Below are 14,194 nucleotides of genomic sequence, written 5' to 3' on the forward strand. Positions count from 1 at the left end.
GAGATTAATAATAACTCACCATAGGCTTTTTTAAGAACACAAAAAGAGAATATGTTTTTGGAAGTGTTTCATGTTCTATGAAGGTCTGTATCAGTTTAATTTTAAAACAGTAGCCTGCAACTAACATGCAAAACTTTATCAGGTTTATATGACTGAAAGCCCTGAAGTAAGAGTTCGGGAAATCACCTCCTGGGGCCCCTGGGTGGCTCAGTCGGTTAAGCGTCTGACTCTTGATCTTGGCTCTGGTCATGATCTCTGGGTTGTGAGATCGAGCCCTGCACTGGGCAACACACTGGGTGTGGAGCCTGCTTAAGATTCTCTCTCTCCCTCTCCCTCTGCCCTGCACCCTCTCTCTCAAAAAAAGAAAAAAATAAATAAAAGGAAATCGGCTCCTAAGTTTGTGGTTGTGGAGAACTGGCTTAGTGATAGTTTATGTGAAAAATTCTGAGATGTCTAGCTCAGTTTAACTTCAATGTGAGTTAAAGGTCTAATATGGAAGTCAAAACATTGATCAAGCTTGTAGGCTGCATTTCCAAGAAGATAGTTTATTCCTTCCTGATTGTACTAAACACTACTGACATGGTCTCTTTAGGAGCCAAATTTTAAACAAGATACTGACAAGCCAAGGCATTAGCCATGGAAGTAACTAGGAATAAGGTAGGGTACCCTCAGATATTTTCCAGTGTTTTTAAAGAATTGATTTCAACTATGTGAGGGTTCTCTTGGATGAGAAGATGTAGCATGGTGATAAAAGTACATTACTTGGTGTCTTAAATTTTATATCTGTACTTTTGTCCTATTTCACAAGCCACCTATAAAAACTGAATAAATATTTTTCTGGGGACCTTGTTGACTGTTGTTTTAATAAACTTGGATTAGATGATTTCTAAATTCTCTTTTCATAGAGTCTTTACAGGTGCTGATAAAATCTAGGGGTTCTTTCTCAAGACAAATGCACACACAATTTAGAATTGTGCCTAGAATTTCAAGTGATGCACAGACCTCCTCCTCCCTTGCAACCTGTCTATGACTCTCCTCCAATCTCTGCTTTACCTCAATCTGAATGACCTGATCGAACAGTTAACTCCCATTGGCTCCATAGGTCTCCACAATAAAAGAATGAGAATATCAGGGTATATGATTAGATGTTTATTGCAGCATAACCACACACTGCAAATTTAGTGGCTTAAGACAGAAGGAATTTATTTTTTCTCAGGGTTCTGCAATGTGGGCAGGGCTCTCTGGGTAGTTCTGAGGCTCTAAGTGATATCAGCTGGAGAATTCATTTGGCTATATTCAGCTGGTGTTTGAGATGGGTCAAAAGGTGAAAGAAAGCTTTCTTCACGTGCGTGGTGCCTCATTCACTTCCACATTGTCTCTCCAGCTGGCTATATCAAGCTTCCTTAAAGGGCCATTGGAATTCTTAGCTAACAGTTGCATTCTCAGTGCATGTTCTAAGAGGACAAGATCCACAGTGCAAGCACTTATGAAGCCTCTGCTTACCTTACACTTCCTAATATCCTGTTTGCCATAGCAAGTTACCAAATTCAGAGTCGGTGGTATTGTTGGAGACTACACAAGGGCATGGATCTCCAAGGTATGGTTCAATGGGAGCTACTGACAGGAATTTTCTGTTTGCTATAAGTACTTTCCAGAAAGAAAGAGGGTTATCTTGGGGAGTAGTAATTTTTCAGCCAGTGCAAACATTCAAGCCGAAGCAGAGTGATAGCTTATAGGAGATACTCTAGGGAGGCGATTGCTACCTTGAGCTTAATAAAGTGACCTCCATGATCATAAGACTAGATCAAAGCTAACTCCAAATTTTGAGCCTACATAACTAGGGAAATGGTGGTGCTATTAACAGTAACAGGGGCATCAGGCAGGAGTCTCAGATTGGAAGGAGAATGGTAAATGTGGAGCAATTATTTTTTTTTTTCATGTAGAAGAAAGAGATAATCAAGAAATAATGACCCTTATTTTTTCCTGTCTTAGGTTGGATGTCGATATAACTGAACTTCACAGTTGGATTACTCGTTCAGAAGCTGTGTTGCAGAGTCCTGAATTTGCAATCTATCGGAAGGAAGGCAACTTCTCAGACCTTAAAGAAAAAGTCAATGTAGGTTATGCATTATTTTTTATGTATTTTTCTAAGTTTTGCTGCTTGTAAACTCTGTGCTTTGTACTATCTGATTCTATCGATTGAAAAGATTAAAGCAATATGGAATAATGCTTTTAAATATATCTTTAAAGTGCATTTTACATATCCAGCAGAATCAGAGTTTAGCTTAGAGAAATTTTTCCTGGTTCTACTGTGACTGAGCAGGGATGCTTTTCATAAACCTTCTTTAAATTTTATAATATTTAGCTGTAAATTAACAATTTTATAACATTAACTCATATTGATTTTCCTTCATGTACTGTTCTGTCACCTCAAGGCTGGGACTTAGCAAGCTTGCAGAATAGAATAGACACTTAGAAATACTAAGGACCCTGTTTATGCTCTCACTATCATCAAAAAGTTATTTTTTATAGTCATTAGTACTTGTAAGAGATTTGCATTGTCCAGATACTTATGTATTGCATTACCATAACTAAAAGATGTCCAGCCTTTTTCAATATTTATTTATAGTAAGATGTGGTTTGCTGTTTTTATTACCTGCTGAGACATTATAGTTGTGTCTTTCACAATAGGGATTTTTATTAATTTAATAGGAGCTGCTTCATCTTCAAGGACATTATCAGGGCTTTGATATTTCAACTTCTACAATTATAAAACATCCATTTTGAAATTGTTTGTGAGAGCATTTCTAATAGAGTGAATACTCTAGTGGGCAGGCTAAAGACACAAATATTTTGAATGTTAAATAATTTTAGCTATAGGAAGGCCACATGTGTGAATAACTCAGTTTCATGTTTCAAGCATTCAGTTTCCTACCAGATGAACTCTCTTAGATTTTTCCAAACACAACACTGTCTTAGATACAAGCTAATATTTGCTCTGCAGTTGGAACATTGGGAGAGCAAGAAATGATTTTCTTCTAGGAGAAAATACTCTATTTTTTAGGCTGCTTGAGGTAGAGAGGAGATGGTTCCATCAACATATCTCAGAGTTGACGATTTATAAATTGGGAAGTTATTTTAAAAGCATTATTATATACAGTGTTCTGTCATTAGTATAATAGACAATTATAAATAATTTTAAGAAACGAGCACTATGATGATGTTTTAGTTTTAAAATTAAACTGAAGCATAATATATATAGTAGAAAATTAGCAAAGTGTGTTATTTCAAAGTATACTCACTTGAAGTTGTGTTTTTTGTGATGATTGTGGAGGGAAGTTCTATTAAGTCGAAAACTGCTTAGAGAAGATGAAGTCTAAAATACATTTTAAAGTTCATGTGATGTATTTGACCAAAGTATGAGTCACCTTGGGCAGACATTTTATTAGCTAATTTAAATTTTTAAAAATTTATCCCAATAATCTGCTTATCTGTTTGTCATCCTATTTCTGGATCTTAAAACAGCTCTGATCAAGCAGGAAAATTGAGTACCAGAATCTCAAGAATATAAATTCAAAAATTTCCTGTTATCATATGGTTACCTAGAAGCAATTTGCATTTAATCAATAGTGTCAGCAATGACAAACTGAAAGTGCTAAAAAGATGTACAATATTGTATGAGTGGTTTTCTGATGCCTTGTGAGTCACCTTTATCAACTTCTCTCATTTTCTGAAATAACATCATTCTTAATTGCCTACTAAAATAGGACATGGAATGATTTACCTAGACATTTCCTTCAGGCTAAATATATATATATATGTATTAATCCTTGAGAGAAATACATAGTAATGATGATGGATATGCAGTTTAGGCGTCCATTAATTTTCTTACTTCTTCACCTGACAATATATGTAACTTATTTTGAACACACAGGAGGCCTGTCTCATGAACTTGAGTGGTACTCGTTTTTAGGCATTAAAAGTGGCTAAATATTACCCTCTTTTTTTTCTTTCATTCGACTCCTTCATTCATCTATTACTTTCAAGTGTTTCCAGCCAATTAGAATGTTGTAGAATATTATCACTTCAGTTTTATATATTTTTAAAACTAACAATTTTTCTTTCTCTATTAGTCATGCGTTTTATCTATATAATTAACATAATGCACTTACTTAAAAGTTGAATTCCAGGGGACATTTCTACTCCAAGTGGTTCCTGGACAACCAATATTGGCATCATCTGTGACCTTATTAGAAACGTGTGAGTTCAGACCTAATGAATCAATTTGCATTTGAACAAGATCCACAATCCATTTGATTGGTTTGTACATAAAGGTTTGAGAATCAGCATTCTAAGGAATCATCTGAGACTTCACCAAACTCCTAGATCCTTTACTTATTCTGTTTATGTCACCACAGTTGAGAAATTCAAGTGGAATTAACAGGTGTAGCTACTCAACTTCTTGAATTGAACACATGGTAATGTAAGGTAGTAATTACAACAACAAAACAATCTAGTCTTACTGCAAGGTGGTTGTACACCTGTATAGTGTTAGGTCAACCAACAGGCCTTGGGCTCTTTCTGGAGCCCGTGCTTGCTCGCACTCATACCAAATCAACTTTTAACAAAGTTCTGTTGGAAATCCTGAAGCCAATTAATTCTACATTTCTTTTAGGTCTATTATCTGGGTTTGCCACCCACAATATAGGTATCTCTATTCATCTGTGTTTTCTTGAATCTCCATCTCTCTGCCCTTCTTCGGCCTTGCTTCTTGGGACCTTCCCACACGTACTCTCTGTGCATTCTGAAGTCCTTCTTCCAAAGCAAACTTTCTGTCCTATGTACTCATTCTTACTTGTTCTAGTACTACATGGAAACCACTTTTACCCTCAAGAACACCACTAAGACTAGGGACTCCTTAACTCCCCCCACTCATTTATTTATTTGTTTATTATGTTTAGTTAGCCAGCATAGAGTACATTAGTTTTTGATGTAGTGTTCATTGATTCCTTAGTTGCGTATATCCCCCACTCATTTAGAATTGCTAGTTTCCTCACTTCCCAGGGCCAATTCCGAGGGTACTTCTTTCTGTGTAAAAATATCTCATCCCTTGGCCATCCTGCTGGCCATCTGTTACTCACCATTTTGTGATAATATTTTCTCATTGAAGACTGGTACCAGGATCATATTCTTCTCCACCCACGTTATGCCTTCATTAAAAATCTCAGGCCATATTGGTTGTCCTGCTATCTCCAAAAGTTTCCGTTTCCCTAATCTGCTCAATTCAGCTACCTCCTTGCATAACTAGACCGTAGATGTTTGACTGCCAGACATTACTCTGTTTAAGAAATACTCTACTTACACAGATGCTTTGGTACTTCTTCATAGGCTTTCCATGCATTCCTAGTAAGTTTCCTCTCTCTTTCTCTCGACAATTATTTCAAGTTTTTAACGGGCATGGCAGATGACTTTCCCTCTTAGTTTATTTAAGATAATATCTAACAAATTATGTGTATTTGTGCTCATATTCTCTTTTCCCCCTCTGCCTTGGTGGAAGAGACTGTGCTTTGGCTGGTTAAGGCTAATCTGTGTATGTGAATGTGTGTGTGCGTGTGCGTGTGTGTGTGAGTTCTCAATATTTTACTGTCTATGTCATAAGGAATCTTCTTCCATTCAGCCACACATCCATATCTTCAATAAAACCTTCCTCTCCTTTAAACACAGAGGAATATTTTTGCATCTTAGTTAACTTCTCTGCAGGACTATACTCTATTAGCCTCTTTATCCTTCATGAAATTCTTTCCTCCCTGGATTTATGGGATACCATTATCTATTGGTTACTTTTGTACATTTCTGGTCGTTTGTTCTATCTCCTTTTTTCCTTTATTATTGATATTCTACACAGTTCTTCCCTTGGTTTTTGTTCCCTGGATTATCCTCATTCCTTCCTATTCAAATAACATCTATTTTCTAATGGCTCCCAAATAAATATCATTAGCTTATGTCTCTCCCTTGAAGCCCAAGCCAGTTTATTTAATTGCTTAATAGACAACTTTAATTGGATATTTGCCTGAAAACTAAAATCTTATGCTCTTCCCAGCCCTCCTTTATTCTTTCTCTTTCCTTTCTTTCTTCTGACAGCCTAATCCAGAAATCTAAAAGCTAACTGGGTCATCTAGATTTTTTTTTTCCTACCATTTGCAAGTCCACCCTAGTTCAATTAATTTCATTCCCTTAACCACTCTTGAAAGTGTCCAGTTCTTTCTGTTCCTAACACTACAACCCTGATTAAAGCTAATACCATGGGTTACCTCTGTTTAAGAAGACAATCCCTAGCCAGTCTTCCTTGCCACTAATACTGTATTCCTTTAGAGTTTTCACATCACTTTTGTCAGAGTGAACTTACTAAAACATAAATATTATCCTATTATGCCTCTGTTGATATTCATTTGAAAAAGCAAAAAGAAGCCACTGATAATCAGGAGCTGGCTGGGCACTTCAGTTAGTCCTTGGAGGTGCTCAATGTTGATGTTGACTAGTGCTCACAGCTAGCCTGCGGTGTTCTCCTGCTGAATATGTGCAACAGCTCAGAATGCCAACAACAGACAAGGCCACTTCATGATTGTGATGGATCAAGACCAAAACGTGACCATCTTGTAATCATATTTCAATAGACCAAAAAATGGGTGCAAACCACCCCAAATGACTGCATATCCCCCATCTTCACTAATGTGACAAATGATGCTGCCTTACCAGTCTTGGTCGTAACCTCTCTACATTGTTCCTGCCATCTAGATAAAAATTTTTAAGATGCGCAGTCACAGAAGTAACTCCATTTACTTACAACATCTAATTAAAGGCAAAGCCCTGTTTCCTTGACCACTCTCCTCACCTTACATGTGCCCAAATCCAATCAACTCTTTCTAACCATCCTCTTAGAGACCTACCCCATAGTTCTCTATTATGTGCCACCTCACCTGTTGCAACAACTAGATCAGCTTAACTTTGTTTATATAGGCATGTTCCTGGTGGCCGTTGGCGGGAAGGTGTTGACAGAGTCAGTAATTTCATGTTGTCTTTGTGAAGGCTACCATAACCTAATTTCTTTTACCTTATCCATATTGATTTCTGGCCATTCTAACGTTGATTAGATTGCTGGTTTCTAGAAATTAGCAAATGGAAATTAAGTTGATTTTGTTTCTTGTTTGTTTTGGTTGGTTTACTTTGGTTTTGGCATGCCAGTGCCTAATATAGTGCCTGGTTCTTAACATAGTTGATATTTGACTGTATGAATAAGTGATTTTTTTTTTTTTTTTAGTTCCTCGGGCACATTTTAAGTCAGGCTCTGCTACCAACATAAAGGATATAACAACTTCTGAATAAACATTTGAGTGAATAAATTACTTTTTCTGTCAAAGGGCAAAACTTCATTATAGAATGTTAAGTGAATAGAAAATTAATTGCTTCTAAAGTCAGGGTAGGCCTCTGGGGAATCTGGACTTACTTTCATATTAATTAGAGAAGATGTCAAAGGAGGAGGCTTTTAAGAGATGCTGATAAAGAAGGAAGAAGAGGTCATAAAGTGTTTTTAATCAACTTAGAGAATCAGTAAACTTCCCTTCTTTGTATACTTTGCTTAAAACTTAATTATGTTTCTTTTTTCTCTATATTATACAACTCAGTTGCCTTTTATTTTGCACTTGACGTTATATATTTTAGAATTCATAATTTCCTGATATCTCTAAGAATTTTTATGGACCTTTAATATATTTTAAAATTAACAATACAACTGTAACTGTTAACTGTTGCCTTTTTTAGCTTCTGTCTTCTTAACTTGAAATTATCTGTACTAGATACATCAGAATCTGAGTAGTAGCTTCTAAACATATCATATATTGAATATATATTGGCTAAAGTATTTTATATTCTCTGTTAAGAAAACCCATTTCAAAAGTATATGTTCTATTAGAAAAAATAGATACTTTTAAGATTAAAGATACTGTATATGTGTACACACACATATACGATAAACAGAGAAACAGACATACAGAAAAGCTGGATGAGTTTCCTGAGGACGACAGATTAGAGAAATATAATCATGTCTAGGACAGAGATGCTTTCCTGAATAAGGTGATCTCTAAGAGGTAGTTTTAGTTATGGGTACTTACTGCTATAAGAAGCGTTGTACCTGGCAAGAATAAAATTGATGCCCTTCATGAAAGATCTTTCTGTAGAGGGGTGGGAACTGAAATCTGACTGCAGATACTTGAACTAATATTGAAGATGAAATGCATAGAACAAAATGGATGTCATGGTTGAAGAGCATTCAGGTGATACTCTTGGCCTTGAAAACAAGGGAAAAGCTAACAGATACAAATGTAAATACATATACAAATGTATCACACACACACGCACATACATACACATTCCTGTCTCTAAATATACATATTTATGTATCTATAGAAAGGAGAGAGAGAGAGAGAGAGAGAGCGTCATGGAGGAGGAATAAAGACTGAAGATGCTGAACATTTGAAAATATCTGAGAAAAAATTGCCCCAAAATCTGTGAGATCAATAAAGAGTTGTTGATCTTATTCTCTAGTGATAACAAAACATTTCAACATGTCAGTATAACATGACATGATCTGAAAATGCAGGAACAACTTAATTAGGGTACTTTAAGATGTGATATTTCTACTAGCCAACTAGAGCACTTGTTTTTTTTTTTTAATTTAAATTCAGTTAACCAACATAAAGTACATCATTAGTTTTTGAGGTAGTGTTCAGTGACTCATTAGTTGCATGTAACACCCAGTGCTCATCACATCAGGAGCCCTCCTTAATGCCCATCACCCAGTTACCCCATCTTCCCCACCCACCTGCCTTTCCACAACCCTCAGTTTGTTTCCCAGAGTCCTCAGTCTCTCATGGTTTATCGCCCTCTCTGATTTCTTCCCATTCAGTTTTCCCTCCCTTCCCCTGTGGTCCTCCTTGCTATTCCTTATAATCCACATATGAGTGAAACTGTATGATAGTTGTCTTTCTCTGATTAACTTATCTCACTTCACATAATACCCTCCAGTTCATCCATGTCAATGTAAATGTTTATCTGCTCCTAAGTTCCAAAGAATCCTGGTTAGTACCATAGTCAAGAAACCTTCTCTTTTCTGAGATTAAGAATTCCTCATATCAGTGAGGTCATACGATACATGTCTTTCTCTGATTGACTTATTTCACTCAGCATAACACCCTCCAGTTCCATCCACGTCGTTGCAAATGGCAAACTCTCATTCCTTTTGATGGCTGCATAATATTCCATTGTGTATATATACCACATCTTCTTTATCCATTCATCTGTTGATGGACATCTTGGCTATCTGGACACTTGACAGTCATTTTTGTGAGCAGGTACTCTAATCTACTCTTAGGCCAAGATTTTTCCCTAACTTTTTTTTTTTTTTTTAAGATTATTGAAATCACCATTCATTCTGATGCCCACACGTGGCATTTTGGGACGTTCTCAGTTTATGTCATTCCATTGGTTACGGCTTAGTTATTTCTGGATTTCCATTGTACTATGTAAGAATTGTCCCAATTTGGGAAATAAGTTATTTCCTAGAGCCCCCTTTCATCTTCTCAAAATCCCTGAAGGGTAGGTATCTTTACTGTTACTTTACATAGAAAGTATTAATGCTCAGAAAGGTTGAATCACTTTCCAAATGCCAAACAGCTGGTAAGCAATGGAGACAGAATTCAGACCATCTGAGAACAGAATGACTCAAAAACTTCTCGTTACCTTCTTGACTGTCTTCTAGCTATGCTAAATTTTCTCATTTTTTTAATCAATCATCTATAGCTGTGTCTGAAATGAAATGTTTTCTGGACTCTTCACTGTCTTGTTCATACTCCTCAAAGCATATTTGAAAACATATCTCTATTTTCCAATATTCCTCTTTAAATCGATGTTACCTAACAGAACGCAGATATCCTGTAAACACTGATACGTGGTGGCCATCAAATGCTTCTCTCTCAGGCCTGTCTCTGTATTTATACACCAGTTACTCAGTTTCTGTATAATAGACATCTGGCAAGGTGGTACAGTAACTGAGCTGTACACAGAGTTGAAAGTCCGCTTATAGACTGTCAGTGTGCATTCTGAGTAACCAAGCATTCCTTCTGATAGCTTGGTGCCCATGCTGCATTTCTGGTTAAATATTTTGAATATCATCTTCGACTACATCCAAACTATGAGGTCGCCTTTGCTGTGAGTTGTAGTCTGATATGTTCAAAGCTGTTGATTGATTTCCTTTGAAATACCCTTAGAGCAGCAGAGTGTGTTTGAAAGAGATCTGAACGTGTAACTAGATTATTGGGGTTCTAATATTGGATCTAAAACTTTCCACTTCTACCATCTTGTATATATGACTTAATCTTGCTGATGCTCAGTTTTCTTTTGTGCAAAAGAGGATAAAATACTACTGATTCCTTCTATCCCACCGAATTATGAAATACATATTTGTACCTTGGTACACAGTATAAGGAATTCCGTTTTTATCATGGTTATGTCAGTGTTTTCAAATATTTAATAAATCTCTGTGTGCCTCACTCTGCTCCTCTGCCAAATTGTGAGGGTAATAGTAGCTACTCCATACATTATTGTTTCCTTGTGGTTATTGCTATTATATGTATATTAGAGTAACTAGAATAATGTGATTTAACCAAACTAGATACTTAAGCTAGTTATCACTGAAATAATCAATTAGACGTTTTCCTCTCTGTGAAGAATACTAAGTGATTATTCCATTAGACACTTAGAATAAAAATATTATGATCATGACATTTAGAAAGCCAATGATAACTTCTTTTCATCATTTATAAAGACGACATTATGTTCTGATTCTACTCTTTATATAATTTAATATATAAATAAAAGCAAAAACTCCATGTAGTTAAAATAGAAACCCCTTTGATAGGAAAGGGTAACTCGAACACTGTTTAACTTGGAGAATGCCTGTTTGTTGTTACTGTTCTTGTTCTGTTGTAGTGCATGTATTTTTTACTTGTCTCTCTCTCTCTCTCTCTCCACCCCCCCCCCCCCCGCTCCCCCTTTGGCTGCTGTAGTTCAAATGTGGAATACCCCACATCCTGCTATAGCTCTTGGTACTTGTGAATGTTACATATTTACTTAGAATGTGCTTATTTTTTCTCTTCTAAAGTACTCAGAGTCCTTTACAAATAAAATTACCTTTTAATGGAGAATAAATGTAAAATATTGGAAAACATGTGCCAATAAGCCGCCTTACAGGAACAGAATTTAGAAGACAAAAACTGAGAGTTGAGAAAATCTAAATTTTGGAACTTCTTCTAGATTCTTACCTTTAACAAGATGTGGCTACTTTATTTTCATGGACTTTTCAATTCTACTAGAAAGTTAGGATCTCCAGGGTTGTGCAAATACTTGTGTCAACAATTTTATAATGCCTTTGTGAAAATGACTTTCAAGGTAACCCAGAAGTTTCACCTGCTAATTGGTATGGAATCCTGGGAGCATATAATCCCCAAACACCACAATCTCTGTGATTTGAAATTTTCAAGTAGAATCCAAGATATTAAACTGTGTCTATCACTTTTAGAGTTTCCCTACTGATGAGATGAACCTGAATTTTCATTTGCTGCCCTTGACAGCATAACATAAAATATATATTTTCAAGATAGTTTTGAGTTTTCTTAAGTACTTATACTCTATGATTTATAGCATTTTCATTTATTTTGCTAAATTTTGATTAGTATTTTATACATTGCAGTTTTTTTCTTAATAGGATATATTCTATTGTCTATGGTTTTTTTTGTGTTTTTTTAGCATTTTGCATTCTTTTTTTTAATTTAAAATTTTATTATGTTATGTTTGTCACCATACAATACATCATTAGTTTTTGATGTGGTGATCCATGATCCATTGTTTTCGTATAACACCCAGTGCTCCATGCAATACGTGCTGTCCTTAATACCCATCACCGGGTTGACCAATCCTCCCCGCTCCCCTCTAAAACCCTCAGTTTGTTTCTCAGAGTCCATAGTCTCTCATGGTTCATCTCTCCCACCGATTCCGTCCCCTTCATTTTTCCCTTCCTTCCCCTAATGTCCTCATGTTCCACAAATAAGTGAAACCATATGATAAATGACTTTCTCTGCTTGACTTATTTCACTGAGCATAATCTCCTCCAGTCCCATCTATGTTGATGCAAAAGTTGGGTATTCATCCTTTCTGATGGCTGAGTAATACTCCATTGAACATATGGAGTTTCAAACATGGAATCTGAATGCAATAATTTTCTGAGTCACCTCCACACTGTTTTCCAAAGTGGCTGTACCAACTTCCATTCCCACCAACAGTGTAAGAGGGTTCCCCTTTCTCCACAACCTCTCCAACATTTGTTGTTTCTTGCCCTGTCCATTTTTGCCATTCTAACTGGTGTCAGGTGGTATCTCAAGGTGGTTTTGATTTGAATTTCCCTGATGGCTAATGATGATGAACATTTTTTCATGAGTCTGTTAGCCATTTGTATGTCTTCTTCAGAGAAGTGTCTTCTCATGTCTTCTGCCCATTTTTTGAATTGATTATTTGTTTCTTGGGGGTTAAGCTTGAGGCGTTCTTTATAGATCTTGGATACCAGCCCTTTATCTGTAGTGTCATTTGCAAATGTCTTCTCCCATTCTGAGGGTTGCCTCTTTGTTTAGTTGACTATTTCCTTTGCTGTGCAGAAGCTTTTTATCTTGATGAAGTCCCAAAAGTTCATTTTTGCTTTTGTTTCACTAGCATTTGGAGATGTATCTTGAAAGAAGTTGCTGTGGGCGATGTCAAAGAGCTTACTGCCTATGTTCTCCTCTAGGATTTTGATGGATTCCTGTCCCACATTGAAGTCTCATCCATCTTCAGTTTATCTTTGTGAATGGTGTTAGAGAATGGTCGAGTTTCATTCTTCTGCATGTGGCTGTCCAATTTTCCCAGCACCGTTTTTTGAAGAGACTTTTTTCCATTGCATGTTTTTTCCTGCTTTGTCAAAGATTATTTGACCATAGAGTTGAGGGTCCATATCTGGGTTCTCTATTCAGTTCCATTGGTCTATATGTCTGTTTTCGTGCCAGTACCATGCTGTCTTGGTGATCACAGCTTTGTAATATAGCTTAAAATCGGGCAACGTGATGCCCCCAGCTTCGTTTTTCTTTTTCAACATTTCCTTGGTGATTCAGGGTCTTTTGTGTTTCCATACAAATTTTAGGATTGTTTGTTCCAGCACTTTGAAAAATGTCATTGGAATTTTGATCGGATGGCAATGAAGATATAGGTTGCTCTGGGTAGCATAGACATTTTAACAATGTTTATTCTTCTGATCCATGAGCATGGAATATTTTTCCATCTTTTTGTGTCTTCTTCAATTTCTTTCATGAGTGTTCTGTAGTTCCTAGAGTATAGATCCTTTACCTCTTTGGTTAGGTTTATTCCAAGGTGTCTTATGGTTTTGGGTGCTATTGTAAATGGAATTGTTTCTCTAATTTCTCTTTCTACAGTTGCGTTGTTAGTGTATAAGAAAGCAACAGATTTCTGTGCATTGATTTTGTATTCTGCCACATTACTGAATTGCTATATGAGTTCTAGTAATTTGTGGGTGGAGTCTTTTGGGTATTCCACATAAAATGTCATGTTGTCTGCGAAAAGAGAGTTTGACTTCTTTGCCAATTTGAATACAATTATTTCTTTTTGTTGTCTGAATGCTGTTGCTAGGACTTCTAGTACTATGTTGAACAATAGTGGTGAGAGTGGGCATCCCTGTCGTGTTTCTGATCTTAAGGGAAAGGCTCTCAGCTTCTCCCCATTGAGGATGCTATTCGCTGTGGGTTTTTCAGAGATGGATTTTATAAACTTGCGGAATGATCCCTCTATCCATACACTCTGAAGAGTTTTAATCAGGAAAGGATGTTGTATTTTGTCAAATGCTTTTTCTGCATCAATTCAGAGGACCATATGGTTCTTCTCTCTCCTCTTATTAATGTGTTCTATCACCTTGATTGATTTGCGAAAGTTGAACCACTCTTGCATCCCAAGGATAAATCCCACTTGGTCGTGGTGGATGATCCTTTTAATGTATTGTTGGATCCTATTAGCTAGGATTTTGTTGAGGATTTTGGAATCCATA

General features: G+C 36.4%; 1 protein-coding gene across 2 annotated transcripts in view; it reads left to right on the top strand.

Annotated features, from left to right (window-relative positions):
- The window catches only part of DMD (dystrophin), a 2,214,577-nt gene that overhangs the window by 803,492 nt on the left and 1,396,891 nt on the right, over positions 1 to 14,194 (top strand). For both annotated transcript variants that reach the window (XM_027607979.2, XM_027607980.2), the window contains exon 18: positions 1,993 to 2,116. In XM_027607979.2, the coding sequence (XP_027463780.1) occupies positions 1,993 to 2,116 (124 nt within the window). The remainder of the gene's footprint in view (positions 1 to 1,992; positions 2,117 to 14,194) is intronic.

Source organism: Zalophus californianus, chromosome X (genome assembly GCF_009762305.2).
Source record: "Zalophus californianus isolate mZalCal1 chromosome X, mZalCal1.pri.v2, whole genome shotgun sequence".
NCBI classification, from domain to species: Eukaryota; Metazoa; Chordata; class Mammalia; order Carnivora; family Otariidae; genus Zalophus; species Zalophus californianus.